At 46.5% G+C, this 27,634-nt stretch overlaps 3 protein-coding genes across 7 annotated transcripts in view; 2 read left to right on the top strand and 1 right to left on the bottom strand.

Annotated features, from left to right (window-relative positions):
• The window catches only part of RRN3 (RRN3 homolog, RNA polymerase I transcription factor), a 33,116-nt gene extending 27,200 nt beyond the window's left edge, over nucleotides 1-5,916 (top strand). The window contains 3 exon segments of the mRNA XM_030798052.1: nucleotides 2,021-2,173; nucleotides 2,649-2,736; nucleotides 4,034-5,916. Coding sequence (XP_030653912.1) covers nucleotides 2,021-2,173; nucleotides 2,649-2,736; nucleotides 4,034-4,195 — 403 coding nt within the window. The 3' untranslated portion in view covers nucleotides 4,196-5,916.
• Nucleotides 5,917-9,865: 3,949 nt separating this feature from the next.
• On the top strand, nucleotides 9,866-27,580 carry NTAN1 (N-terminal asparagine amidase). 4 transcript variants are annotated; one of them, XM_030798048.1, is made up of 10 exons: nucleotides 9,866-10,065; nucleotides 17,580-17,682; nucleotides 17,759-17,824; nucleotides 18,126-18,234; nucleotides 21,256-21,329; nucleotides 23,735-23,788; nucleotides 24,350-24,403; nucleotides 25,408-25,505; nucleotides 26,769-26,882; nucleotides 27,246-27,580. In XM_030798048.1, exons 1-10 carry the CDS (start codon nucleotides 9,985-9,987, stop codon nucleotides 27,423-27,425), a joined length of 933 nt encoding a protein of 310 aa, XP_030653908.1. In that variant the 5' UTR covers nucleotides 9,866-9,984; the 3' UTR covers nucleotides 27,426-27,580. The 4 variants fall into 4 exon arrangements, with proteins under 4 accessions (XP_030653908.1, XP_030653909.1, XP_030653911.1 ...); XM_030798049.1 differs by lacking the exon at nucleotides 17,580-17,682; XM_030798050.1 differs by lacking the exon at nucleotides 17,580-17,682 and having other exon boundaries at nucleotides 10,000-10,065; nucleotides 18,024-18,234.
• PDXDC1 (pyridoxal dependent decarboxylase domain containing 1) overlaps nucleotides 26,771-27,634 on the bottom strand; it is a 65,115-nt gene continuing 64,251 nt past the window's right edge. For both annotated transcript variants that reach the window (XM_030798046.1, XM_030798047.1), the window contains exon 24: nucleotides 26,771-26,936. In XM_030798046.1, the coding sequence (XP_030653906.1) occupies nucleotides 26,877-26,936 (60 nt within the window). In that variant the 3' untranslated portion in view covers nucleotides 26,771-26,876. The remainder of the gene's footprint in view (nucleotides 26,937-27,634) is intronic.

The following is a 27,634-nucleotide window of genomic DNA, read 5'->3' as shown; positions in this document are numbered from 1 at the left end:
GAGGTACAGAGAGGTAAAATCACTTGCCTAAAGTCATAGAGCTAGACTGGCAGCACAGATTTAAATGTAGTCTGGCTCCTTTGTAAGCTTTCACTAAGTTATTCTGCTTTATGGAGGAAGCGAATTGGAGAATTGAATATTCATTGAGGATATTTAGGCCGGATCATAGCTGCAAATCTTCAACAGATAAGAGCCAGCAGCTTGCTGAGCTCTGTCAGCCTCTTTAGTTCTCCTTTGCTAGGCGTCTGGTTCAAGGTGTCCTCTCTTCTGAGTCTCAATGATAGTAAAGAATTAGGAAAAGGCATAAAGAGACCAATAAGCAATGGCGGTGAGTGGGTGGAGGCTTCAGCACGTTGGTTAAGATGGTGAGCAGCTCGAAGAGAGGACGAATGAACCAAAGCAGAGGCCGCTGCCCCCTGGTATATTCTCGGGGGGGTGGGGGGGGACAGAGGACTGCATTTGTGAACCATCTCGTCCAGGGGCTCTCGATTTGGGGTTGGCATGCACGTTGGAGGCACAGAGTGTGATGCGATGTGAGGCTAAGAGCAAGGGATTGAAATAAAAGTCTCTGCCTAGGTACAGATATGGTAAATAAAGGTGTGTATCATCTGTAGCTGTTGCTTTTGCCCGCGTGATGGTTTTGAGATTGAACCATATTGACACAAAGCTTTATTTTGATCTTAACTGCTGTGTTATGTTCTGGGCATCTTTTTTACTGAGTCTTTGTTGGGATTTCATCTATTAGTTTTTGTCTTTTTTTTTTTTTTTTTTTGAGACAAGGTCTTGCTCTGTCACCCAGGCTGGAGTGCAGTGGCGCGATCTTAGCTCACTACAACCACCACCTCCCAGGCTCATGCAGTTCTCCTGCTTCAGCCTCCTGAGTAGCTGGGACTACAGGCGCCTGCCGCCACGCCCAGCTAATTTTTGTATTTTTAGTAGAGACGGGGTTTCACCATGTTGACCAGGCTGGTCTCAAACTCCTGAGCTCAAGTGAACCGCCTGCCTCAACCTCCCAAAGTGCTGGGATGACAGGTGTGAGCCACCGCGCCCAGCCGGCTGTGTTAGTGTGTTAATGCTCAGGAACACTCTTGTGTGTGTGTCCTTGTGTGTGGGCACACGCTTCCTTGTCACACACCCGGAAGTGCGGTCAGCTGCGGGGTTGTAGGAGATGCAGATCTTCGACTTTACCTCATAGTGCAAACCACCCTCCAGTGTGGTTTTGCTGATGTGTCCTCCACCAGGAGGAGGGGTCACGTGCTGTGAGCCTTGGCTAACAGGACAGAAATCAAAGTATGTGGCTTGAAGTTGCCATGGTGACCTGAGAACCTGAGATGGAGAGTGACAGAAGTGAGATCTAAGTCCTCATCTTGGAGAAGCTGTCCAATAAATAATTTTTCAAGTTGCTCAGTCATTTAGAGACAACTACTGGAAAAACTAAAAACATAATTGTGTTTTTTTATTTTATGTTTTCTTCTGTGCATTTAACTGTTCTCACTTAGCATGCCTAGTCCTTTCTGTGCCTGTTTTTGAGGTCATGACTTAGTCAACCCCGCGTCCCTCCTTCAGTAAAGGCTTATTTCTTCTTCAGTGCTTCTTCAGCAAGTCTCTTCACCAACCACTGTTTCCTCCTGAGTAACTCCTGAATCCCTTTTCCACCAACCCTCTAATTCTTTTGCAAACAGTAAAAATAAAGGCACCTATAGTTATGTAATCTAAGAGTTTTGCCTTGCAAACATTTATTTTTAATGAAAAATATCTATTACTCATTAAAATATAAGCCAAGTTTCACATTCTGAGTAATAGCCACATTTTCTTTCTCCTTAGCAAACTTGCAAATAGAAGACCCATAGAACGGTACCCTAAAAGTGTTACTTTCTGCTTTATATTGTTATTTTTACTAGCACATGTTGTATTCAGCAATTTCTCTGTGGTAGGTACAGTTGTCACACACAGCTCACATCCGCACAGAGTCACTCCAGCGTGGTAATGCCTCTGTCTGTGTTGTTTTTTTGTTCCACAGTAAGTACCAGCTCGTCTTCTGCTACACCATCATTGAGAGGAACAATCGCCAGATGCTGCCAGTCATTAGAAGTACTGCTGGAGGAGACTCAGTGCAGACCTGCACAAACCCGCTGGACACCTTCTTCCCCTTTGATCCCTGTGTGCTGAAGAGGTCGGTACTTTTAAACATTGACGCTGGAGAAGGTGGATTTTTTTTTTTTCTTTTTGAGACGGAGTCTCGCCCTGTCGCCCAGGCTGGAGTGCAGTGGCATGATCTCGGCTCACTGCAAGCTCCACCTCCCAGGTTCAGGCCATTCTGCCTCAGCCTCCTGGTAGCTGGGACTACAGGCGTTCGCCACCACGCCCAGCTAATTTTTTTGTATTTTTAGTAGAGACGGGGTTTCACCGTGTTAGCCAGGATGGTCTCTATCTCCTGACCTTGTGATCCGCCTGCCTCGGCCTCCCAAAGTGCTGGGATTACAGGCGTGAGCCACTGTGCCCAGCCGGGTTTTTTTTAATGTAATTATTTGAGCTGTGGTTTTCACTTCTTGGTTTTGGGTAATAGGTCTTGTGAGAAAAGATCCAAACCAATTTTGACTTCTGCTGAAGTATTTAACTTGACTTTGAAATGTGATCTTTGTTGACAGGTCAAAGAAATTCATTGATCCTATTTATCAGGTTTGGGAAGACGTGAGTGCTGAAGAGCTACAGGAGTTCAAGAAACCCATGAAAAAGGTCAGTTTGTGATTGATTGAGCACACTCTGGGAATCTCCTTTCTGGTTCCAGGTCACAGTCAGATAGTAAGTGGCAAGTCGCTCATGCGTGTAATCCCTGCACTTTAGAGGGTCAAGGCCAGAGGATTGCTTGAGACCAACCAGGGCAACACAGGGACACCCTGTTTCTACAAAAAAAATTTTAAATTAGCTGGGCGTGGTGGTGCACACCTGTAGTCCCAGCTCCTGTGGAAGCTGAGGTGGGAGGTCAAGGCTGCAGTGAGCTGTAAATGCAGCACGCACTCCATCCTGGGCAACAGAGCAAGACCCTGTTTTCTTTAAAAAAGCACACCGAAACCGTGTCTTACTCATTTTGCCTTTATAAAATTCCAAGCCCAGGATTTGCTGTTATTTAAAGAGTCTGTGGCTTTTTTGGATAAATTGCTTAAACCAGACACTTCACATACTGACATGTTAGAAGCGAAGGTTGATTACAAAATAGCTGAACAAATTTCCATCTTTGCCACTTGCGCATTCTCACCAAGTAACAATTTGCAGTTGACTCATGTTGAAATTGCCCCAGCAGTTTACTTTAGTTTTATAGATCTTCATGAATGGGTGGTGAAGACGCAGGTTGCAGTATACCCTCCAGGTTACATGAGGTGGAGCCGAGACAGTCACAGTTAGAGAGGAAAGTTACAATCCAGGAATAAAGAATTTCGCTGCTCTGTTGCTTGGGAAGCACATTTGTTTTCTCATTAAAAGCAGCTTCAAGATGGCCTTTTTGTTGTTGTTTTTAATAAGTAGTCATTGGAAAGCCCCTTTCATCTTTTTCTTTATGTTTTGCATTTGTTGAGGGGCGTGTAATTCATTCACATTGTGTTACGTACAAGAGCTCTTAACACTGGGCAAGAATGACTTGTCATGTTTCCTGTCCCCATTGAGCTTCAAATCTGTTTGCAAGTCAGACTTGAAACAAATGATTACAGTGTGTGATGAGCAGTTATGTGGGTATGTTGGTAAGAAGGAAGTGCTTATCAGAGGGAGCTTTTGTTCTGTTCTGTTTTGTTTTTTTAGAGACTTGGTCTTGCTATGTTGCCCAGGCTGGATTCAGAACTCTTGAGCTCAAGCAATCCTCCCACCTCAGCCTCCCGAGTAGTTGGGACTACAGGCGTGTGCCACTACACTGGCTTTCTTTTGAAATTAAGATATTTTCTTCACCATCTTTACAAACGTAACACCTTCCTGAGGAAGGAATTGTTGAAAGCTTTTCAGTCAGCACTGGTGATCTTACTGATGATTTCTGATGTTTCTACAGGAGGTAGTGGAAGATGAAGATGATGACTTTCTGAAAGGTGAAGTGTCCCAGAATGATACCGTGATTGGGATCACACAGAGCTCCTTTGACGCGCATTTCCAGAGTCCTTCAAGTAGTGTGGGCTCCCCACCCGTGTTGTACATGCAACCCAGTCCCCTATGACGCCAGAGATTTGTGACTGAGATGTGACATTTGGGATTCCCCATCACTCACTCGTCATGGCCTCAGCACCCAGCTCGTGCCATTGGGCATTGATGGCATTGAACTAGAGCGAGTGCCTCGGCTGTGGCACTTCCACGTTCGACTGAATCAAGCATCTGAAACTGGGTTTTTTTGTTTGTTTCCCTTACAGACAAAATGAAGACTATCATGTGCAATCTTTTACAGTGGGGTTGATGATACACTTGGAAGGATTTGCTTGTTTAATATGTACATTTTTTGTGTTAACAGCTTTTTGACACAATTACTGGGTAATTTCTAATATAGGCAGCAGACTGTTTCGCGGGTTGCTGTTTTAACATGGGTTTTTGTCAGATCCATGGTCATAGGACTTTGCTGACCAGCTTTCAGTGAAGAGTCCTCTAAGATAAAACTTCTATTTAAAGACTTTAATTAGAAAGTGTTTATTTTGGCTACATTGTTCACCTTCTGCTGTATTGGTATTTGTCTGTTGGGATTTCAAGGGAGCGTAGAGAAGATAAAAGGAAAGCCGAGAGCTGGCCCAACGTGGTCTGGGACACAGAGTTGGAGCTGGCACTGAAGGAGTTCTCCAGGGACTTCAGAGACCAATAAAAGCCCATAGGGAAGAGACAGGATATAGGGAAACAGAATCAGATGTGTAATATACTTGGCACCGCGAAAAAATGGATTTAAAAGACAAAAATGGAGGTCCAGGTAGATGTAATTCACACGGACTGAAAATGAGCCTGGGCTCGTGTAAAACACATGAGATTGGATTTGACCCCTTGGCTCTCGAGTGTCCCCTTGGATCTAGAACTGCTCCTTGGTGGCCATTAGATCGAGTCAGTTTTGATCTGCATCAGTTAGTTATTGAGAATTTCTTTGTTAAACAGGAAAATGTTTTTAGATGATTTGGTGGTACGGTTCTGCCCACAATAGGTGGAAGTTCCTAGTGCAGTCTTGGTCTGATGGCTGTGCGTATCGTACATTCAGCCTGGTGAAATCCTTCTCCAAAGCCTCTTTTTGTATTTTTATAACTAAATAGAGGAAGTCTTCAGAAGACCTTGCTTTATAACAAATTTGTGCAAACACTGCTAGAGTCATTTTGAAGCTCAAGCATTTTTTTTGTTTCTTACATGTGTACTTTTTCATTTACTTGCGAAAATGGCCATCTTTAAGCATATTTATTTTCTGGCACTTCTATTTATTTAAAGGCAAGCAATATTTTCTTGATCATAAATATTTTGTAATGAAATGCTTCCTCTTTCCCAGGGCTTTGTATGCGCTTGTATAATTACGTTGATGGCAATGCAGAGTTTGAATTTCAGTCTGTAAATACTTTTTTGGAAAATAGAAATTTTTATTGCTTTAAAATTTTGGATATGGGTGGTTTTCTTTTGGGGGCTTGGTGGAAAGTCATTTGAGAACTTTAAGGTAATCTTTTTAACTGCTGGCAAAATGTTGATTTTTTTATATTACATAAAATGAGTAAATGAAATTCCCCAGAAATTAATAGTAAGTGGGGTCTTTGTGGGTTGGGAAGTAGTTTTAATGTAGAAAGATATTTACAGATAAGTCTGTTTAATTTCAAAGGAGTTTGTGAAAAAGAAAATCCATGGCGAAAATAAAACAATGACATGGTTAATCTGGAACTTTCGTTCTTATACCAATAAAAGGAGGTACCTCAATACATGTTCTTTCAATTTCTGTTGTTTTTTTTTTTAATTTAATGTATTAAAGCATTTTGCAGTGGAAAACTCCTGAGGCATTGCTGTTGAGGAGGGAGAAATAGTGCCGGTGTGGTGGGGCGCTTGATGAAATTCATTGCATGCCGGGGTGAGGATGGCTTCCGTGTGCACTGTATGAAGTATCCACCACTCTCCTTAATCACACCCAGCCAAGAGTGATTGAGGCTTGAGCAGGTCCAAGGGAAGCAGAACTTCTTTCAAAAAGTTATATGCTTTGAAGGGACATCTATGAGGAAAAATACTGTGAAATCTCCTTATAAATTACTTGCCAACAATGGGAATTTTTCCTTTCACTAAAAAGCAAGCTGTCAGTTGTAGGAGTCTCCAGGGTCTGTCTTTTTGTCTGTGTGCTCTGGTTTGGTCTTCCTTGATGAGAAGTGGCTGAATTTTTACAAGTCAACTTACCGAGTGCAACGGGCTTCCTTTCCTAACCAGCTGTTTGACCTTGAGCAAGTTACCTAACTTCTCTGAGCGCTAATTAAACTGTAAAATGGAAATAAGATACTAGCGTAAGGCTTTAAGGATTTGATGCATGTACAAGTTAATGGCCGTTGTTTTCTCGTAAGAAAGGAAGCACTTTCATGGGAAGTTTTTTTCGGTTAAAGATAACTTCCATTTCTTCCATAATACCTACCTCCCTGGTACCAACTTAGATCTGAATTGGAGAGGAGGAACCAGCGTGTTTCCCTTTCCGAGCAGTGCTTACAACGGTGGTTCTTAACCCTGGCTATGCCCTAGAATCAGTCCCTCAGGGAGTGCTGAGAAACTAAGGATGGCCAGGGTCACATCACACCAACTCAACCTCTGATTGAATCAGTCTCCAGAAGAGGGGTCTGGACATGGATGGTTTTTAAAGCCCTCCAGTGATTGAAAGGTGCAGGCTGCCTTGAGAACTGTCCATTGGTTTACAACTGCATCCTTTTTTGTTTCAACTAATTGAACATCCAAAGCTCCACCATGTTTTCTTCTACCATGTTTTCTTCCATCAAATGCTTTCCTTTTGTGTGTTTCAGTCTGACTGTGGATCGTTGAGTAGGATTTATAATGTATCTAATAATTTGGGGCCAGGTGTGGTAGCTCATGCCTGTAATCTGAGCACGTAGGGAGGCCAGCGAAAGGATCTCTTGAAGCCAGGAGTTTGAGATCAGCTGGGGCAACATAGTGAGACCCCCATCTCTACATTAAAAATTTTGAAACACAAATTGGGATCCTTTCACTAAATATTTACTAAGGTTCTGTATAACATTCATCATGCCTTTTTTTTGAGACAGAGTCTCACTCTATCACCCAGGCTGGAGTGCAGTGGTGCAATCACGGCTCAACAACTGCAACCTCCGCCTCCTGGGTTCAAGTGATCCGCCCACCTCAGCCTCCCGAGTAGCTGGGACTACAGGTACGCACCACCATGCCTGGCTAATTTTTGTATTTTTAGTAGAGATGGGGTTTCACTATGTTGGCCAGGCTGGTCTTGAACTCCTAACCTCAAGCAATCTGTCCGCCTTGGCCTCCCACAGTGCTGGGATTACAGGTGTGAGCCACCATGTCTGGCCTCATAAAACTGTAATTTAAAAAATATTTCCCTTTATATATTCTTTGAACCTTGCCATCAGCTGTCTTGTGAGGTAGGCAGGTTGGTTTCCTATCTTAAAGAAACAGGCTTTCCAACATTGTAATTAGTGCTTTCTTTTTCTTTTCTTTTTTTTTTTTTTTTGAGATGGTCTTGCTCTAATCACCCAGGCAGGAGTGCAGTGGCGCAGTCGTGCCTCATTGCAGCCTTGACCTCTTGGGCTTGATTGACCCTCCCAAGTAGCTGGGACTACAGGCCTGCCACCATGCCCAGATAATTTTTGTATTTGTTGGAGAAGCAGGGTTCCCTGTGTTGTCCAGGCTCGTCTCGAACTTCTGGGCTCAAGTGAGTCCTCCTTCGGCCTTTCAAAGTGCTGGGGTTACAGGCATGAGCCACAGTGCTGGCCACACACCTGCTATTGCTTCCTCATTGCCTATAGACTAAAATTTGTGGAGCTGGGGTGAGAAGAGAGGTAGGGGAGTGTTTCCTGCTTGTTATCTGACTCATTTAGTCCTTTAACACAGGACTCGGCCTAGGAGACTGATAACCTGACATTACTTGAAAAAAGATCACCCAAAAATGAAAAACCAGTTAGGCAAACTGTGCCAGCCCCAGGCAGAACCCACAGAACCTTGTTCTTCACCTTTGCACTTCCAAATGCCTCACTTTGATTGACTACTCTTTGCTCTGCAATTCCAATAATAGCTATCTTTAGAGTGTTTAGTATGTACCAGGTGAAACAAACATGCTATTCTACAAAACCAGGGAAGTTGAGTAACTTGCTCCAGGCCAGCCTGCTGGTCATTGATCACCCCGGATTCAAATAATTTTTAGCTCCGAGCTTCCTAGTTGGGACTTAACTTAATGTCACCTGCGTTAGAATGAGTTGTTTACAGTCTAGGAGCATCTTATAGTGATGGAGAGCACTGCCTTTGGAATCAGGCAAAGCTAGGTTCAGTCTTCGTTCTACTACTTATTTCTACTACTTTGAGCAAGTTACTGTATCTGTTATAATGGAGGTGTTGATAGTAGCTCCTACATTTGTGAGGACAAGTGAGAAATGTAGATGTAATAATACAGAGAAATAATTTCCTCGTAGCTAGAAATAGAGTTATTTTGGGTGAGAAGTTGGGTAACCTGGCGATGGGAACACCATCTTCTACAGTCACTTCTTTACTGTAGTAAATTTCCTGGTATTTTTGTTGAATGGGATGTGTAAGCTGAGGGGGAGATTTATGAAAGAAGACGATGAATACAGATGATAAAATTCTAATAAAATTTCTGCTCTATCATATGGCTCCTCTGCATCTTTTGTAAACTCACCACTGTATCTTTTGTAAAATTACTTTTTGTTAATGTGCTGCAGAGTCGGATGAATTTGAGCAATATTTCCAAGTTTTAGAAGAGAGCTCCACGGTGAGACACCTCTCACCTTGGGGACCTGTCCTCAGATTAGGCTCTGCAGTCAGTATCCGCAAATCCTTACCCCACGGTTCCCAGCCCACCTGTGAGTGGTCTGTTTGATTCCAATCACGACGTGTTAATCGATGATCTCTTTAGTACGTGGGGCTAGCACAGTTCAGGATATATTTTCTCAGTTTAAGACCGTTTACATTTATTTTTATTATGATTTTTAGAAACAGAGCCTCCCTCTGCAGTGCCCAAACATAGCTCATTGCAGCCTCCCACTCCTGGGGTCAAGAGATCCTCCCGCCTCAGCCTGCAGAGTGGCTGGGATTACAGGTGCATGCCACCATGCCCAGTTAATTTTTAAATTTTTGGCAGAGACGCGGGTATGGGGGAGGGTGGGTCTCACTATGTTGCCCAGGCTGATCTCGAACTCCTGGCCTCAAGCGATCCTCCCGCCTCGGCCCCCCAAAGTGACGGGATTACAGGCATAAGCCACCGTGCCCGCCTGATTAGGTTTATTATTACACATTGAATGCAATCCTACGGAGCTGCACAGCAGGGTCCCAAACTCAAGCTTGTGGAAGGTCACACACCTGGGAAGCGTGGAGCAATGACCTAAAGCGCAGCAGTCGGAGCCAGAACCCGCCCCGGGAACTCGCCCGGAGGCTCTCTTGGCTGGTGCAGCTGCTCCCTAGCAGCTCCCCTTTCCCCCGCTCCTTCACTCCCACGCTTTTGGGACTACACTTCCCAGCTCCCCTTGCGGAGGAGGCGGGCCCCGGGCTGCTTCCGGGGCCGCTTCCTGGCTTTGGACTACATTTCCCGTGAGGCCTTGCGGTCCTATCCTGGATTTCTCCAGTCTCTTCGGCTGGCGCCGCCTCCGCCTGGACTCCACTTCCCGGCAGCGCCGGCGGTGGGGCAGGGCAGGACGAGGCGGGACGTGCGGCCCGAGGGGCGGGGGCGGCGGGCGGCCCGGGGCTGCGGGCGGGGGCGGGGGCGGGGGCGGGGGCCACCGCCTCCCTGGGCCTGCCTTGGCGGCCGCCTCCGCGATGCCGCTGCTCGTCGAGGGGCGGCGAGTGAGGCTGCCGCAGTCAGCTGGGGACCTCGTCCGAGCCCACCCGCCTTTGGAGGTGAGTGGGGCGCGGCGCGGGGCTTCGGGGCGGGCCCGAGGGGAAGCTGCAGGGCGGGCGAGCGCCCTCCTCACCCCACCGCCGCCCGCCTCAAGCGACACAGACTTGAAACTTGGCGCTGTTGGCACATCCGGAGCCCCGGCCGTTGGCTCGCGTCTTCCCCTTGAGGGGTTCGGGAGCTTTTGCCTTCTTTAGACTTCAGCGAGCTGCCGCGGAGGCCACTCTCTGACAGGGGAGGGGACGGGGGCCCAGAGAGGTTAGGTGACTTGCCCAAGGTCGCACAGCACTGCGGCTCGGGGACACGCCGGGACCCCGCTGCAGCCCCCAGAGGGCTCGGTCCGTTTAGGCAAATCCAGCCGCCCGCCTTCGGGGACCCGCAGCCTGCGGTGAACGTTGCCTCGTCCTGGCGTCCCCGTGAAACAGGAGGTTATTCCAGGGTGGGCTTCGGAGAGCGTTTGGGCTGGGGGATCTTGGCGGGGATCCCCAGTCCTTCCTCCTCTCTCTTCCCAACCCCCGGGGCGTAGGGCACCGAGTTATTTTTAGCCGGAAGAGAGAGCCCTGCTTTCCGTAGCTGGGCCATAGGACCACGCCCTGATGCACGGGTTTTGTTTTTGTTTTTGTTTTTTTCTGCTTTTATGCTCAAATAGATCTCTGAACTCTTGTCCACGCTTCTGCAGGGACTGTTGGCAAGGGGGTTCTTAGTTTTTAAAAAGAGCGGGGCGTGGCGGCGGGGGCAAACGTCCTACTTGCCATAGATCCTGTTAAAGGGGAATCAATCAGTTCGTTGATTTGAGAGTCAAATATCGAGCCCCTAATATCTGTTGGGCACCGTAGTGATCACTGTCCCTGCCCTCGGAGTGTTTATGGTCTAGAAGGGAGAATGATTTCTGATGGAAGAAGGCTCGGATACTATAAACTGTTAAGTGCCATAAAGAAAAAGCGTCCCCTTTCACTCTGAGATGTGAAGCACAGGAACCTGACCAAGTGTGTTGGGTTGGGGAAGGCATTTAGAGGTTTCATCTGTCACAGCTGTACAGTTTGTGATTATTTTGTTTGCTTGTTTGTTCTCTATTTGATCTGTCCCAGAAGGTAAGCCTCCTGAAGGCAGATAAGAGTACTGTCCTCACTTTTGTATCCTCAGAGGGTAGGACGGTCCATGGCATAGAATTGGCGCTCAGTAAAGATTTGTTGCATAAATGAGGGCACACAATGACCCCTGAACGTGTTCTGAAGGGTGACAAGGACTTACTGACGGGGAGAAGGCAGACAGCTCTGTGTGATCCTCAGCTTGCATTTCAGGACCGACCATCGTCTGTTAGCCAACATGCACTGAGCTAGGCGTGGTGGCGTGTCACTTTATCCTTGCATTGTGTTACTGTCCTGTTAACTAGCGAAGTCAAGAGTAGGACTCACCAAGGAAAAATAATTTCAGCCGCCTGAAGAATTTAGGGGACCCTCTACTTTTATGTCTGTTTGAAAATGTCCGTGATAGAAAGTTAGATGGGTGTCCCGGGCTGCACACTTAAGTGTAGAGGGGGATTTGGTGACATACCGGGGCTGCTCCTCTCGAAGGAAGCAAAGTTTTGGCCTATTTAAGAAGGCGTGTCCTAGAAAGGCTATGTACTGGGGGCCAGTTTGTGTTATAGGAACTTTGGAAGGGGGTGATCACTTTGATTTGCGGCAGTGTAAGTGAAGAAGGATGCAGGCACGAGAGAGATTTGAAAAGGAGAAGAAGGGTGAGGGCATCGCAGCTGGGCAAGCCGCCTGGGGCACGGCGGGCAGGAGGGGAAGGGCCCAGTGGGTGGGTGGCCTGGCCAGTTTCTCCGGAGCAGCCAGGGTGAGGAGGGGAAGCATGGAAAGTAAACCTACAGAGGTGGGTTGTACCCAGATGACCAAATGACCAAGGGGCTTAGATGGACCTTTCACCTACTTACTTAGCAACAGGGAGACATTAAAGGGTTGGTGTTTTTTTTTGTTTTTGTTTTGAGACTTAGTTTTGCTCTGTGGCGCAGGCTGGAGTGCTGTGGCGCAATCTGGGCGCACTGCAACCTCCGCCTCCCAAGGTTCAAGCGATTCTTATGCCTCAGGCTCCCGAGTGGCTGGGATTACAGGCCCCTGCCACCACGCCCAGCTAATTTTTTTATTTTTGGTAGAGACAGGGTTTCACCATGTTGGCCAGGCTGGTCTTGAACTCCTGACCTCAAGTGATCTGCCCGTCTTGGCCTCCCAAAGTGCTGGGATTACCGGTGTGAGCCACTCCGCCTGGCCTGGATTATTTTTATATAATAAAGCAGGGTGTCCTCTTTGTAGGAAAGCAAAATATAATAATACAGAAAAGAAAAAAATAATGTATGACTACAACCATTCTTCAGTTTGGTGAAAGTCCTAATGAAGGTTTTTCTTTGTATATAATTTACTTTTTTTAAAAAAATGATAGCTTACTATATGTTGTTTTATAATGTGTCTTTTTCATGTAACGATGTGTTCTGAGTATGGAGTACCAACAGTTAGAAGCCTGTGTGTAGGTATGACTAGCAAATAACAATAACAGTAATACAGTGGAAGCTGCAAAGCACCGCAGCAAGAGTTACTGCTATTTCCATTTTACAGATGAGGACTGTGAGGCACAGAGAGGCTGGGAAACTGGACCCAGGCCCCACATCCTGGGACTGGTGAAGCCAGGATTGGAACCCTGGCAGCCTGCCCTTAACTCTGGAGCTGCGCTATTCAGTACAGTAGCCACGAGCCATGTGGTTACTTAGGATTTAAATTAAAAATCAATTAAAATTAGATAAAATTGAAAACTCAGTTCCTCAGTTGCAGTAGCCACATTTCAAGTGCTGAGCAGACAACATGGCTACTAATGAGACAGTGTGAATATAGACGGTGGCCATCCCTGCATAAAGTTCCTTTGGCCAGAGCTGTGTAGAGCCCTCCCTTAGTCACTCTTAACCAGTCACTGGGTACTCGGTAACCAGTCCTGCAACATCTTGGGTAATATAGTTCCACAGAGTCTACAAGATGCTCGCAGCGTAGCGTAGTTCCTGCTTTTATTATTTATTTATTTATTTTTTGAGAGACGGAGCCTTGCTCTGTCACCCAGGCTGGAATGCAATGGCGCGATCTTGGCTCAATGCAACCTCTGCCTCCCAGTTTCATGCGATTCTCCTGCCTCAGCCTCCCGAGTATCTGGGATTACAGACATCCGCTACCATGCCTGGCTAATTTTTGTATTTTTAGTAGAGACGGGGCTTCAACATGTTGGCCAGGCTGGTCTGAAACTCCTGACCTCAAGTGATCCTCCCGCCTCGGCCTCCAAAGTGCTGGGATTACAGGTGGAGCCACTCTGTTGGGCCTCGTAATTTCTTATATAGCATTGTGCTTTACAGTTCACAAATCACTTTCATGCCCCTCTCCTGTTTATAAAGGAAGAATTGACAAACAGGACAGCAGGGGTGAGGGTCACATGATCATCCCCCAGGTCACAGCTAGGTGATTGGCCAAGACACAGGTCAACAAGCCACAGCTCATGGGCCGGACACTGCTTATGTATAGCCTGTAGGCCAAGAATGGTCTTTATATTTCTCAAAGGTTGAGAAAAATCAAAATAATATTTTGTAACATGGAAATGGTATTGAAATTAAAACTTCAGTGTCACCTATAAATAAAGTTTTAATGGAACACAGCCACATCTGTATTGTCTGTGGCTGCTTTCACTTCATAACAGCAGAGTTGAGCAGTTGTGACAAAGACTGCGGCCTTGCAGAATGCCAAATATTTACTGTCTGGCCTTTTTCAGAAAATCTGCTGGTCACTGGGTTAAGAGAATACTGCCATTGAATAGGAATTGGGAACTAGGGATGAGGGACTGAGGGAAAAGCTTTTTTTTTTTTTTAAGCAAATATTAGTATCTAGAGAATATTAGAGGTTAAGAAAACTGGGACTGCTTGCATATGAATTTATAAAGTAGGACTGTGTATTTTTCCAAAGAAGAGAAGTTTGGCTAAACTCTTTTCACTACTTAAAAGAGCAAAAATTAGCCAAGCGTGGTGGCATGCGCTTGTGGTTCCAGCTACTGCAAAGGATGCTGAGGTGGGAGGATTGCTTGAGCCCAGGAGTTTGAGGTTGCAGTGAGCTATGATCTGGCCACAGCACTTCAGCCTGGGCAACAGAGTGAGGCCTTGTCTCTAAAAAAAAAAAATTTAAAGTAGAGGCTGGGCACAGTGATTCATGCCTATAATCCTAGCACAAGTGTGGTGGCGTGCGCCTGTGGTTCCAGCTGCTGCAAAGGAGGCTGAAGCAGGAGGATCACCTGAGGCCAGGAGTTCGAGACCAGCCTGGGCAACACAGGGAGACCCCATCTTTACAAACAGTACAAAAATTAGCCGGGTGTGTTGGCTCACGCCTGTAGTTCCCAGCTCCTTGGGAGGCTGAGGTGGGAGGATTGCTTGAGGCCAGAGGCTGCAGTGAGCCATGATCTCACCGCTGCACTCCAGCCTGGGAGACAGTAAGACCCTGTCTAAAAAAAGAAATTAAAAAATAAAATAGAGCAAAGCAGTCTACTGTTTTAGTTTTCTGGCATTCTCTCTTCTGATAATTTTTGCTTTTATTTCTTTGGGAAATCGTAGGAGCTGTGTTGAAGAGAGACATGATTTTTGGTCTTTGTGAAAGTAGTAATTAATTTCTCACAAATAGCTTTGCTTTTGAGTGGTGACCCAATTGTGAACATGAGTGTTAAAAATTCGCCTTTGCGCCCTCCCTTCTCTTCCCTTCCCTCAAAGAAAAAAGCAGAAGGTAAGTATCTCAAGAGTAATCAAGAGGGAATTCTGAATTCTCTTCCCTGTTATTCTGAATTAAGGTGAGGTAAGAAGTAGAATGAAAATGAGAGGCTTTCACCTGTAGAGGTGTTCCGAGTTTTAGCGCAGTCAGTCACACCTGTTTCTCATTGACTTCTGGAGCAAGCAAGGCTGTCTTGCCGATCTAATTTTACACTGCAGTTCATTTAATCCTTAGTTTGTTTCTTAAATTGAGGGGCTTGTCTCATTTTCATTGACACCTTGCTTCCAGTTAATGGAAGTTTATAAACAGAAGAAAACGCCATGTAAGTAATCAAGCTGATCATTATGTTTATTACATGTCTTCTTTTAGTTTAATCTTAATTTTTTTTTTTTTTGGAGGCAGGGTCTTGGTCTGTCACCCAGGCTGGAGTGCAGTGGTGCAATCATGGCTCACTGCAGCCTCCACCTCCTGGCTGCAAGTGATCCTCCTACCTGAGCCTCCAGAGTAGCTGGGACTACAGGCACATGCCACCACACCCAGCTAATTTTTGTAATTTTTGTAGAGACGGGATCTTCCTTGTTGCCCAGGCTGGTTTTGAACTCTTAGACTCAAGCAGTCCTCCCTCCTCAGCCTCCCAAAGTGTTGGAATTACAGTTGGGAGCCATCACACCCAGCTGCTTTATGTTTTATTAAGTGGACAGTAACCTAAATTAGCACCAGTCATGGGAAATGGCAAGAAGCTGATAGAAGACTAAGACTGCACAACTGTCTTCCCGTGTAGGCAATACATACATACGTTGTCTAGACATTTGAGGAAGATTTTGTTCATCCAGGAGTTTGTTGCAAGTAAGAAGGAAATTATGATACATTGTAGTGTTGTATCAATTTAACATTTTTGAAAAAGTTTTCATTAAATAACCACTTGAATTTTTAACCACTTAATTTTTTTTACAAGCTTACGAAGTAAGTTTGTACAAATACTCAGATTATTGACACTTAGTATTAACATACCTTTCGTAAATTTGCCTTATCCATTTTGTTTTTGTATTCTAATAATAACTATGTGATAGAACATTGAGAGAAGAGAGGACAACAGCAACAGGAAATCACTCATGTTTGCCCTTTTGGCACAGCCATGGTTGTATTGGTGATATTTCCTTCCAGTGTTTTTCTCTATGGGTATAAGTGTTTAATCGTTGTATTAATGGCACATTTATAGCTCTTTAAAACATTTTTTATACTTTTCAATTAGCATTTCAAAACTTTTTCCCATAGTTTTCATTTCTCATGACTGTGCAGTTAGTGGTTGTGACTTGGTTCTGTGCATAATTTACTTACCTTTTCCATTGTTGCCCCCAGCTTTTTGCCATTACAAATTACACAGGGGGCTGGGCACAGTGGCTCATGCTATAATCCCAGCACCTTGGGAGGCCAAGGCAGGCGGATCACTTGAGGCCAGGAGTTTGATACCAGTATGGCCAACATGGCGAAACCCAGTTTCTACTGAAAACACGAAAAGCCGGGCATGGTGGCGCACGCCTGTAATCCCAGCTACTGGGGAGGCTGAGGCCCGAGAATCGCTTGAACCTGGGAGGTGGAGATTGCAGTGAACTGAGATCACGCCACTGCACTCCAGCCTGGGCAACAGAGTGAGACTCTGTCTCAAAAAAAAAAAGATAAAAGAAATAACACAGGGATGAACATATTTTGAGTTATTTCCTTAGGACAGATTTCCAGAAGTGAAATTACTAGGTTAGGGACTAAGGTAAAAAAGCGGAGGCCAGGTATGGTGGCTTATTCCTGTAATCCCAGCACTGTAGAAGGCCAAGGTGGATGGATCACTTGAGTCCAAGAGTTTGAGACCAGCCTGGGCAGCATAGGGAGGCCCCATCTCTACAAAAAGTATAAAAATCAGCCAGGTGTGGCGGTGTGCACCTGTACTCCCAGCACTTTGGGAGGCCTGGGTGGGTGGATTGCTTGAGCCCAGGAGTTTGAGACCAGCCTGGGGAGCATAGGGAGACCCCGTCGCTACAAAAAGTATAAAAATCAGCTGGGTGTGGTGGTGCAAGCCTGTAGTCCCAGCTATTTGGGAGGCTAAGGTGGTAGGATCGCTTGAGCCTGGGAGGTGGAGGCTGCAGTGAGTTGAAATTGTACCACTATACTCCAGCTTGGGTGACAGAGTGAGAGACTGTCTCAAAAAAAAGAGGGGATGTGATTTCAGAGCCATCCATCCACTATTCCTGTGTAATCTGATTCTCTTTACAATGGTAAAATTGTTAAGAGTCTCACACTCTTTAGTAAAGAACTGTGATAGCTGGGTGTGGTGGGTCATGCCTGTAATCCCAGCATTTTGGGAGGCCAAGGCAGGAAGATTGCTTGAGCCCAGGAGTTCAAGACCAGCCTGAGCAACATAGTGAGGCCCTATCTCTTTAAAAAAAAAAAAAAAAAAAAAAACTATAATAAAGGATTTTTGCATCTCATTTCATAGGTTACTATGACATCTGATTTCATAGGTTAAAAAAACCACCGCACAGAAACGCATCGTTTTCTCTGCATTGTTCTGAATGACCGTGGCTGCCGCCTTTTTCTTTGAGCCTCTCTGTCCGCTAACACACTCCCCACACACTAGCGTGCTGCCCACACAGAGCCCGCTTTGGCTCTCTCCACATCTTTAGTTTTTCCATCCTCACTAATTTACATCACTATTTTATTTTTTTTTTTTTTTAATTAAACAGGAAAGAGCCAGACTTCTCAGAGGTCAGTCTGTTCAACAAGTGGGACCCCAGGGCCTTCTGTATGTTCAGCAAAGAGAGCTTGCAGTGACCTCCCCAAAGGATGGTAGGTTAGGAAGCAGTGAATTGGGCGTTATCCCAAAAGGCTATTGGATATTTTATTTTATTTCTTTTTTAAACAGGCTCCATCTCCATTCTGGGTTCTGATGATGCCACTACTTGTCACATTGTGGTCCTGAGGCACACAGGTATGATGAGAGAGGTGAAGGAAACCATTACTTAAACTGACCCAACCTTTGGGACCATTGAATTTCTCGCGTTGAGTTTCCTGGTGTCTTGTTGGAAGCGGACTCCGCTGACCTTTTTTCTGGTCTGCATGGTGTCTCCCTGGTGTCCTGGTCAGAATGGGTTGGCTGGGCAGCAGACCTTTCCGTTTTTCCCCTACAGGATATTCAAAGACAAGGCGGTCCGGAGGGACAGGCGGAGTCTCGGCCTGCGCACTGCACTCGCATCAGGAATAACTTGAGTCCTTTCACCCTTGTTCTTCAGGTAATGGGGCCACCTGCTTGACACATTGCGATGGAACCGACACCAAGGCTGAGGTCCCCTTGATCATGAACTCCATAAAATCCTTTTCTGACCACGCTCAATGTGGAAGGTGAGATCCACGCTGCTCTCATAGGTGAATTGAGATCTTGGAACCGTCGCGTACAGGACGTGGCCGTGGAAGCTGTTAGGGGAACACAGGATGCTGCCACGTCATGTCTGCCTCATTCCCCTGGAACAGAACCTGGCACGACATGGGCACTGTGTCAGCCGTGGTTGAGTGAATGAGTGGGTGCTGGGCACAGGCAAGGAGTCCATGCTGGATTTGAGATGGAAGGCTTGACTTTGAACTTGATGTCTCAGGAATGTCGAGTTTGCGATTTTCACATTGTTTTGCTCTCCCCCCAGGTGTGGTAGCTCTTCATGCAGTCATTCCTCCCGCAGTTGCTTGTTAAATGCTTCCTCTCACCTACACCTTGTAGTTTCTAGGGACACAGCAGTGAAGAGTAGACAGAAAGCCTGGCCCAAGGTGTTTGTATTCCGAAGGCGAGAGACTGTACACAAGATGGGGTGTTGGCTGGGGAGGCAGGGCTGTGGAGAAAACGAGGCCAGGAAGATGTGGGGACCGCTAGGGGGCGAGGCATGTAGTTTTTTTTCTTGTTCTCTTTTTGTTGTTGAGATAGGGTCTTGCTGTGTCACCCTGTCTGGAGCGCAGTTGTGTGATCTCAGCTCACTGCAGCCTTGACTTTGCAGACTCAGGTGATTCTCCCACCTCAGCCTCCCAAGTAGCTGGGACCACAGGCGTACACCACCATACCCAGCTAGTTTTTTTTTTTTTTGTAGAGACAGGGTTTTGCCAAGTTGCCCAGGCTGGTCTTAAACTCTTGGGCTCAAGTGATCCTCCCAGCTGAGGGGTACAGTTTTAAATTCCAGCAGATTGGTAGTTTCCCCAAGGATTGCTGGATAAGAAGCGGCCTCTAGCCCAACTGCCCCCACAGCACCTCATCCTCTCTCACTGCAGTAAAGTATCCGCTGCCTCCATTTGACAGAGCCAGGCACTGAGGCTCAATGTGCTGGAGCACACAGGAGCTAAGTGGAGGCTGATGACACAGGCCTGCTGTCAAGACCACTGTTCACACACCTGTCCCCTCTCCTTGCTTTGTCTTTGTGTAGACCTGGCAGGCATTGTTATCATTGTATTTGAAGTGTAAGGCAGCCATTGAGTGAACTATTCCCATCATATACAAAGGCTTACAATCCTAGAAGTCAAAGAAGGAAAGAGAGAGTTCTCTGGGAGAGTTTTGCTAGTCAATACTGATCGATTCTACATTCTACCTCTGCGGTCTGCGCCAAGGCTGGGCTGGCTTCATGGACATGTGACCCATGCAGGCCCAAAATGGTATTTTCATTTTCCTATTATCTTGGCGCCCGCAGGGGGACATAATCATTGCCATTATGTTGCCACACACTCCGCTCCATGGTTCTCAGAACATGCTTGTCAGCTCTTCCTGATCCATTGTAGAACTGTGATCGCTTGCGGAGTCAGAGGCAAACCTGGTGGCCCAATGGCAAGCAAAGCCATGGTGGTCACAGCTCTTCTTCCTACTACTACTTGGAGTTTATTATGAGGCCCCTTGAGGCTGTGCCCTATGTTGGGTACATCCAAGGTTCTGGTTCATCCCTTAGGAAGATTCTGTGTCTGAGAAGGCAGCGTGAAGTCTGGCAACACTTTGCCAAGCATGAATTCGCCCGGTTGACAGGCTGTGGAAAAGGGGGTTAGTAGATGAGTGTGGGAAACACTGGGTTCAAGAAAGTTAGTTGGATTTTTTCAATCGCAGGACTTCTCAAGAGCTTCACTGTGCTAATGCGCAGTGTGACTCCTAAGGAGGGCTTTCAACAGGCAGTTGCCCAGTGTGTTTTTTTTTTTTAATTTGTTTTAGAGCCAGGGTTTCACCCTGTCACCGAGGCTAGTCTCAAACTTCTGGGCTCAAGCAATCCTTCCACCTCTGCCTCCCGAGTAGCTGGGAATAGAGGTCATATGCCAGCACACCTGGCCCCAAACCTTTTTTTTTTTTTTTTTTTTTTGAGACAGAGTCTAGCTCTGTCGCCCAGGCTGGCATGCAGTGACGCAATCTTGGCTCACTGCAACCTCTGCCTCCTGGCTTCAAGTGATTCTCCTGCCTCAGCCTCCCAAGTAGCTGGGATTACAGATGCCCACCACTTCGCCCAGCTTACTTTTTTTTTTTTTCCCCCGAGACAGAGTCTTGCTCAATTGCCCAGAGCTGGAGTGCAGTGGCGCGATCTCGGCTCACTGTAACCTCCGCCTCCCAGGTTCAAGCAATTCTCCTGCCTCAGCCTCCGGAGTAGCTGGGATTACAGGTGTGCCACCACGCCTGGCTTTTTTTTTTTTTTTTTTTTGAAATGGAGTCTTACTCTGTAGCCTAAGCTGGAGTGCAGTGGCATAATCTTGAGTCACTGCAACCTCTGCCTCCCAGGGTCAAGCAGTTCTCCTGCCTCAGCCTCCCAAGTAGCTGGGACTACAGGCGCATGCCATAATGCCCAGCTAAATTTTTTTTGTATTTTAGTAGAGGTGGAGTTTTACCTTGTTGCCCAGGCTGGTTGCGAACTCCTGAGCTCAAGCAATCTGCCCGCCTCAGCCTCCCAAAGTGCTGGGATTACAGGCATGAGCCACTGCGCCCAGCCTAATTTTTGTATTTTTAGTAGAGATGGGGTTTTACCATGTTGGCTAGGCTGGTCTTGAACTCCTAACCTCAAGTGATCCGCCCACCTCAGCCTCCCAAAGTGCTAGGATTACAGGTGTGAGCCACTGCGCCTGTCCTGTGCCTGTACTCTTCTAGAGCAGAGCTCCCCACTGGTGCATGGAGGCGGCATCACATCTGTGTTCAGATATGGATCCCCTCAGTCATCAGGGCCCCTGGGCAGGGTCCCCAGATGCTTGCCACTGGCCTTGGCAGTGTGCTGCCGATACTTTCTTTTGTGGTGGCACGAAGATGACCTGAAGCTGTGCTGTAGAGCAAGGGTTCATGGAAACTGAGAATGAAAGTTTAAAGTGAGACCAGCACACGCATCGGTGTCTTCTTCTGGCCTCTGACCCATCTCATCTCTTTGCCAGGCTGGAAGTGCACCTCGTTGGAGGCTTCAGCGATGACAGGCAGTTGTCACAAAAACTCACTCATCAACTTCTTAGTAAGTTCATTGTTTTTCTTTCCCCCAAATTGGACATAAATATGTACCCGTATTTGCTTGGGGTAAAAATCCCAACTGGTACAAAACCTAAGAAGGGCACACCCACTTGGAGCAGCACAGAGAAACAGACTGCCCAGCTTGGAATTGCACAGAAAGACTGAATGCGTGGAGCTCATGTGTAGGGGTAGCAGGGCTGGGGACAAGATTTTCTACTAAGACAGCAGTGAACACATTCCAAAATAGTAAGTGCTCTGAATTGTGTGAAAACAGAGCCACCCTCCCTCCTGGCAAAAATGTCCATTTTAATTAATCTGCAGAAAATTAAAACACTGATGATACCATTTTTTCCCTATTAGCAAATTTTTTTCTTCTTTTTGAGATGGAGTCTTGCTCTGTTGCCCAGGCTGGAGGGCAGTAGCACGATCTCGGCTCACTGCAAGCTCTGCCTCCTGGGTTCAAGCAATTCTCTTGTCTCACCCTCCTGAGTAGCTGGGATCACAGGCGTGCGCCACCACACCCACCTAATTTTTGTATTTTTAGTAGGAATGGGGTTTCACCATGTTGGCCAGGCTGGTCGTGAACTCCCGACCTTGTGATGCACATGCCTCGGCCTCTCAAAGTGCTGGGATTACAGGTGTGAGTCACCACACCTGGCCTAAATTAGCAAATATTTTCAAAAAAGAAAGAAAGATGACATTGTTGTGTGTTGACTAACCACCAGGCCATGAGGTAAGCTTACTCATATGATGGTACAGCCTGTCTGGGAAGCAATTTGGCATCATGACTGAAGGCCTCACTCTGCCGCCCAGGCTGTAGTGCAGTGGCGCCATCATGGCTCACTGCAGCCTCAACCTACTAGGCTCAAGTGATCCTCCCTCCTCAGCCTCCCAAGTAGCTGTGACTAGGTGCATGCCACCATGCCCAGCTGATTTTTAAAATTTTTTTTTTTTTTTTTTTTGAGACGGAGTCTCCCTCTGTCACCCAGGCTGGAATGCAGTGGCACAATCTCGGCTCACTGCAAGCTCCGCCTCCCAGGTTCACGCCATTCTCCTGCCTCAGCCTCTCCGAGTAGCTGGGACTACAGGCGCCCGCCACCACGCCTGGCTAATTTTTTTGTATTTTTAGTAGAGACGGGGTTTCACCGTGGTCTCGATCTCCTGATCTCGTGATCCGCCCGCCTCGGCCTCCCAAAGTGCTGGGATTACAAGCGTGAGCCACTGCACCCGGCCTGAGTTTTAAATTTTTTGCAGAGACAGGGTCTTGCCATGACTTAACTCTTAAAAAAGGTACATATCTGGCTGGGCACGGTGGCTCATGCCTGTAATCCCAGCACTTTGGGAGGCCAAGGCAGGTGGATCACCTAAGGTCAGGAGTTCAAGACCAGCCTGGGTAACATGGTGAAACCCTGTCTCTACGAAAATTACAAAAATTAGGCCGGATGCGGTGGCTCATGCCTGTAATCCCAGCACTTTGGGAGTTCAAGGCAGGCCAATCATCTGAGGTCAGAAGTTCGAGACCAGCCTGACCAACATGGAGAAACCCCGTCTCTACTAAAAATACAAAATTAGCCAGGCATGGTGGTGCACGCCTGTAATCCCAGCTACTTGGGAGGCTGAGGCAGGAGAATCGTTTGAACCCAGGAGGCGTAGGTTGCAGTGAGCTGAGATCACGCCATTGCACTCCAGCATGGGCATCAAGAGTGAAACTCCATCTCAAAAAAAAAAAAAAAAAAAAAATTAGCCGGGCATGGTGGCACACGCCTGTAATCCCAGCTACTCGGGAGGCTGAGGCAGGAAAATCGCTTGCACCTGGGAGGTGGAGATTGCAGTGAGCAGAGATTGCTCCACTGCACTCCAGCCTGGGTGACAGAGCAAGACTCTGTCTCAAAAAAAAAAAAAAAGATATAAAATTGTCTTTATGGTCAGCTCTGCTGAGCATAGAAAAATATGGAATACACTAATTATTACCAGTGCTAGGATTATGGACGTTAAAAACCAACTTCTTTATGTTCTCCTGTATTTTTCAAATCTGTTACAGTGGCCAGATTTTTGTTTCTGTAACTCTGACAATCAGGAAAACAGTTTGCTTAGGAGAAAAGTAAAAATCTTATGAATCCATGGGTCCCCGCAAAACTCTCAGAATGAAGAGAAAAATGGGAAGGCTCAGCCCAGGCTCCTTTGGGCCTGAGGCTGAGAATGTGGCCGTCTCCTAGCAGTCAGGGTTCTGTGGTGTCAGCTCCCTAGCGTCTGGCCCTACAGGCCAGGCTGTGGCAGTGTGGGCGCGGGGTGTAGGGCGGAGTACACTCAGCCGGCTGCCGTCCCTCCATGTCCTTGGCTTGCTCAGCAGTTTGTTTTTGGTAACTAGAGGAACTTTTCTGACATCCGGTCTTAAAATTCTCATCGTAGGTGAATTTGACAGGCAAGAAGATGACATTCACTTAGTGACATTATGTGTGACAGGTAAGTTCTGCCACTTGCCCCAAAGTGAAGATGTGGGTCTTGGGACTGTTTTGTCCCCAGTCTTGCAGTGGGCCCAAGCACCAGCACACACTGCTGTCACTGCTTGGCCACCATCTGTTCCAGCTCTTCCTGTGATGGGATGGCCTTCCCCTTGCCCTTCCCCTTCCCCTCCCCCTCCCCCTCCCCCTCGCCCTTCCCCTCGCCCTCCCCCTTCCCCTTGCCCTCGTCCACCATCTGCCCGGCCTCAGTTCTGATGCGGCCCCCTTGTCTCCCAGGAAGGAGGGCACTGGATCTCAGAGGAGCTGCCACCCGTGTGGCAGACAGGGTGCACGGAGAAGGTGGGGTGGGAGTGGAGACCGATTCTGCAGCTGCCAGTTTGTTCAGTATAAACCCCCCTGCCTTGGGACAGGGTAGGGAAACAGGGCCACAGTGCCTTTCATTTTCTGGAATTTTCCTCCCTTTCTGCTTTGAGGAGCTCCTCCTCCGCCTTTATTATACAAACTAAAAATAATCTCTTGGTATTTCTTTAAAAAGTATATCTTAAACATTTTTATTTTGTAGAATTAAATGACCGGGAAGAAAACGAAAACCACTTTCCAATAATATATGGCATTGGTAAGTAGTGTGCATCTTTTGTGGGTTGGAGGCTTGGTCACATGTGCGGTTAAAGTCTAATTAAGCAAACCAATGACCCCACTGTTGTCAGGATGGGACAGCCTTAGGTTCAGATCCCAGCTCCTCCGAACATCTGCTGTGAGGCCTTGGGCAAGTAGCTTAACTTCTCTAAGCTTTACCTGTAAAACTGAGATAGCATTCACTTTTTAAGACTTTGAAGAAGCAACGTGGTAGCAAATAGCACAGGCCATGCCCACCCTTCCCAGGAGCTGGGAGAGTGCCTGGTTTTGTTTCCCTGTCTGTCTCCCCAGCACCCCAGGCCCGGCGTGCTTTTCTCCTGCCAGTGCTCTGGGGGAGGAAGGCAGGCACTGGAATCCTTTTATACATCAGGAACTGAGGAAGGTTTTGCTTGAGAACAGAAATCCTCCAAAGTGTAAAACTCTCAGGCTAGAGAAAACCTAGAACCATCCTCCCCCCTGCTTGGCAGCCCCAGGATTCCCACGGAAAAGGCATCATGGAATCGGCTCTATTTCAGAGGGCTTCTGCTGTAGGGGTGATACTTAATTGATTTAGCTGGGTGGTAGGTACACAGCGTTCACTGTTCTATTCTCTGTAACTTCGTGTATGTATAAAATACTAAATTGTGAAGATTCAAACAGAACGATCACAGTTCATCCACCTGCCCCTGGCCGTACACCAGTAGGGCTGACCAGAGGTTTTGCTACATGTCCGACTGAAGGAATGGCTGCCTCCCACGTGGAAAGCACCTCTTGGTTTAGAACAAAATCTCACCGAGTCCAGCTCTGGCCTCAGCGATTTTCACCGAGATGCTTGGGGTAAAGGTTGCATTTTCCCCCTCCAGGGAGGGAGAACTCCAGACACTTAGGAGCCATTCTGTTCACTTTCCTATCTTTCTCTTAGGAGTGGTGGTAGAAATGTAAGACTGTGCAGACTTTCCGCTTTGGTCTTTTGTCAATTCAGAGTCATCCTGTTGTCCCTCACAGCTGTCAACATTAAGACTGCAGAGATTTACAGAGCCTCCTTTCAAGATCGGGGTCCGGAGGAGCAGCTGCGTGCTGCACGAACTTTAGCAGGAGGACCAGTGAGTTTCAAATCATCTTTGTTAAGGGGTTAAAAAAAAAAAAAAAGGCATCAAATGTCAAGGCCTTAAGTTTTCAGGATCTTAGAAAAGTTTATGCTGTCAGCTTCTTTATAGCTGTAAATTATCAGGGACCAGCACATACATACACCCCTCCCGACACTCACTGTCTCAAAATAGTAATGAACATCTTTACATCATCAGCTTCAGTTCTCTGCCTAAAAGGTGTGGGAGGTATGTGTGAACCCAAGCATCCGAATTCAAAGAGAACAAACTTTTGTTATTTCGTAAGAGCTTTTCCCATAAAGTTCCTACAAAGAAAGGAGACCTGGGATGCAGGAGAGAGGTTTCTTCCCTCTACACTCGGGACTATGCATTCTTTTGGACCGGGTCACTGAAGAGCAATTTGCTGGAACAATTTAACCCAAAATAATGATCAAATTAATTTAAAGTCTGATTCCCTTAGGGTGCTTAATTAAATTACACTGTAATTTTAAAAGTTAGAAAACTGAAAATCCAAGGTTTATATGCCATTTGAGGAATGGGTTAAAGAATTCTTTAAAAATGCTCAAAATGTGAAAAAACAAATCACATTCAGGCCACCCCAAAGAAATCTTCTCATTTATGAAATGCTGATGTTTTCACTGGAGAATGTGTTTGGATTCAGAGCCAACCCTTTTAACATTTTTAGGACTTCTCAAGGAGCGTAACAGGCCTAGTTTAGTTGATATTCAGAACATATTTCAGTGTCAGTTAGTTACCAAAGTGAATATTGCTGGGTAAGCTGAGGCTGCCACTGGCAAATTTGGGAATTCAGGGACTGGATCATTTGGTAAATTAGCTGCGTCTTTTGATGGGGCAGCAGGCACTGTATGCTTTTAAATGGCAAGGTGATCATTTGTTTGGGGTATAAATAATGAGGCAATGAGGAACACAGACTTTAGTTAGATGTGCCTGGGTTTGAGGCCCAGCTCTGAGGCTTACTGGACACATGACCTGAGAAATGGGCCCCGTTTCTCTGAGCCTCAAACACCTTCGTCCTGTGGGACTGCTGTTGGCGCTCCATAGTCGTGTGTGCCCCACGGTGTGCAGCAGCAGACACACTGGACGTGTTCAGTAGCTGGCAGCTTTTGTTATTTGAGACAGGTTTTAAGAAGCTTATGCGGATAAATGCATGAAAGGACTACACTGGAGCTTGCGTTACTGGGAGGGTTTGAAAAGTGGGTGACATTCCTGAAATTCTATCCTTGACATGTTCTTTTTTAGATGATTAGCATTTACGATGCAGAGACAGAACAACTTCGTATAGGACCGTACTCCTGGACAGCATTTCCACATGTGGATTTCTGGTTGCAGCAAGATGACAAGCAAATACTAGAGGTGAGAGTTTACAGGCTGGGTAAGTCTTAAATCTCTGGACCCTGGTTTCCCCATCTGTAAGAAAAAAAAAGGTTTAGACCAGGTCATAGCTGCTTTCCCTTCTGCGGGTAGTAACTTTTTGGATGCCATTGACAGACCCCATTTAACTCGTATATCAAATGGGGATATGTCAAGTCCTGGATGGAAATGTGTGTGGGTAAAGCAGTAAGCAATCAACTCTTTTCTTACTAGTCCAGGCCGCCTCATTTCTTACGTATTTTACTATATATATTTGTGTCTAAGAACAAAGATACTTTTACATCTTTATCAAAGCAGGGGACAGTAAGGTTGACTTCTCTCATCCCCACCATCTTGTGTTTTCAGAATCTTTCTACTTCTCCTCTGGCTGAGCCGCCCCACTTCGTTGAACATATTAGATCTACCTTGATGTTTTTAAAAAAACACCCATCTCCAGCTAATACACTGTTTCCTGGAAATAAAGCCCTACTCTACAAAAAAAATGAAGATGGCTTGTGGGAAAAGATCTCTTCTCCAGGAAGCTAAAAAACATGAATTACCAAAGAAAGCACCTTCTTGGCCTGACAGAGACCATTGGTGGGGCTGGCACGAATCCAGATTTGGATCCTACATCCGTTGGGTCTTAGGCCTCCTTCCCTCCTCAGTGTCTTTCAAAATAAAACCTTATTTTGGCAAAGGCACTTGTTGAGACTTATTTTTTGGTTTACTAAAAAATTGATGTCCAGCTTTTTTTT

Source organism: Nomascus leucogenys, chromosome 18 (assembly GCF_006542625.1).
Source record: "Nomascus leucogenys isolate Asia chromosome 18, Asia_NLE_v1, whole genome shotgun sequence".
NCBI lineage: Eukaryota > Metazoa > Chordata > Mammalia > Primates > Hylobatidae > Nomascus > Nomascus leucogenys.
Note: the sequence above shows the minus strand (reverse complement) of the source record. Positions and strands in the feature narration are given on the sequence as shown.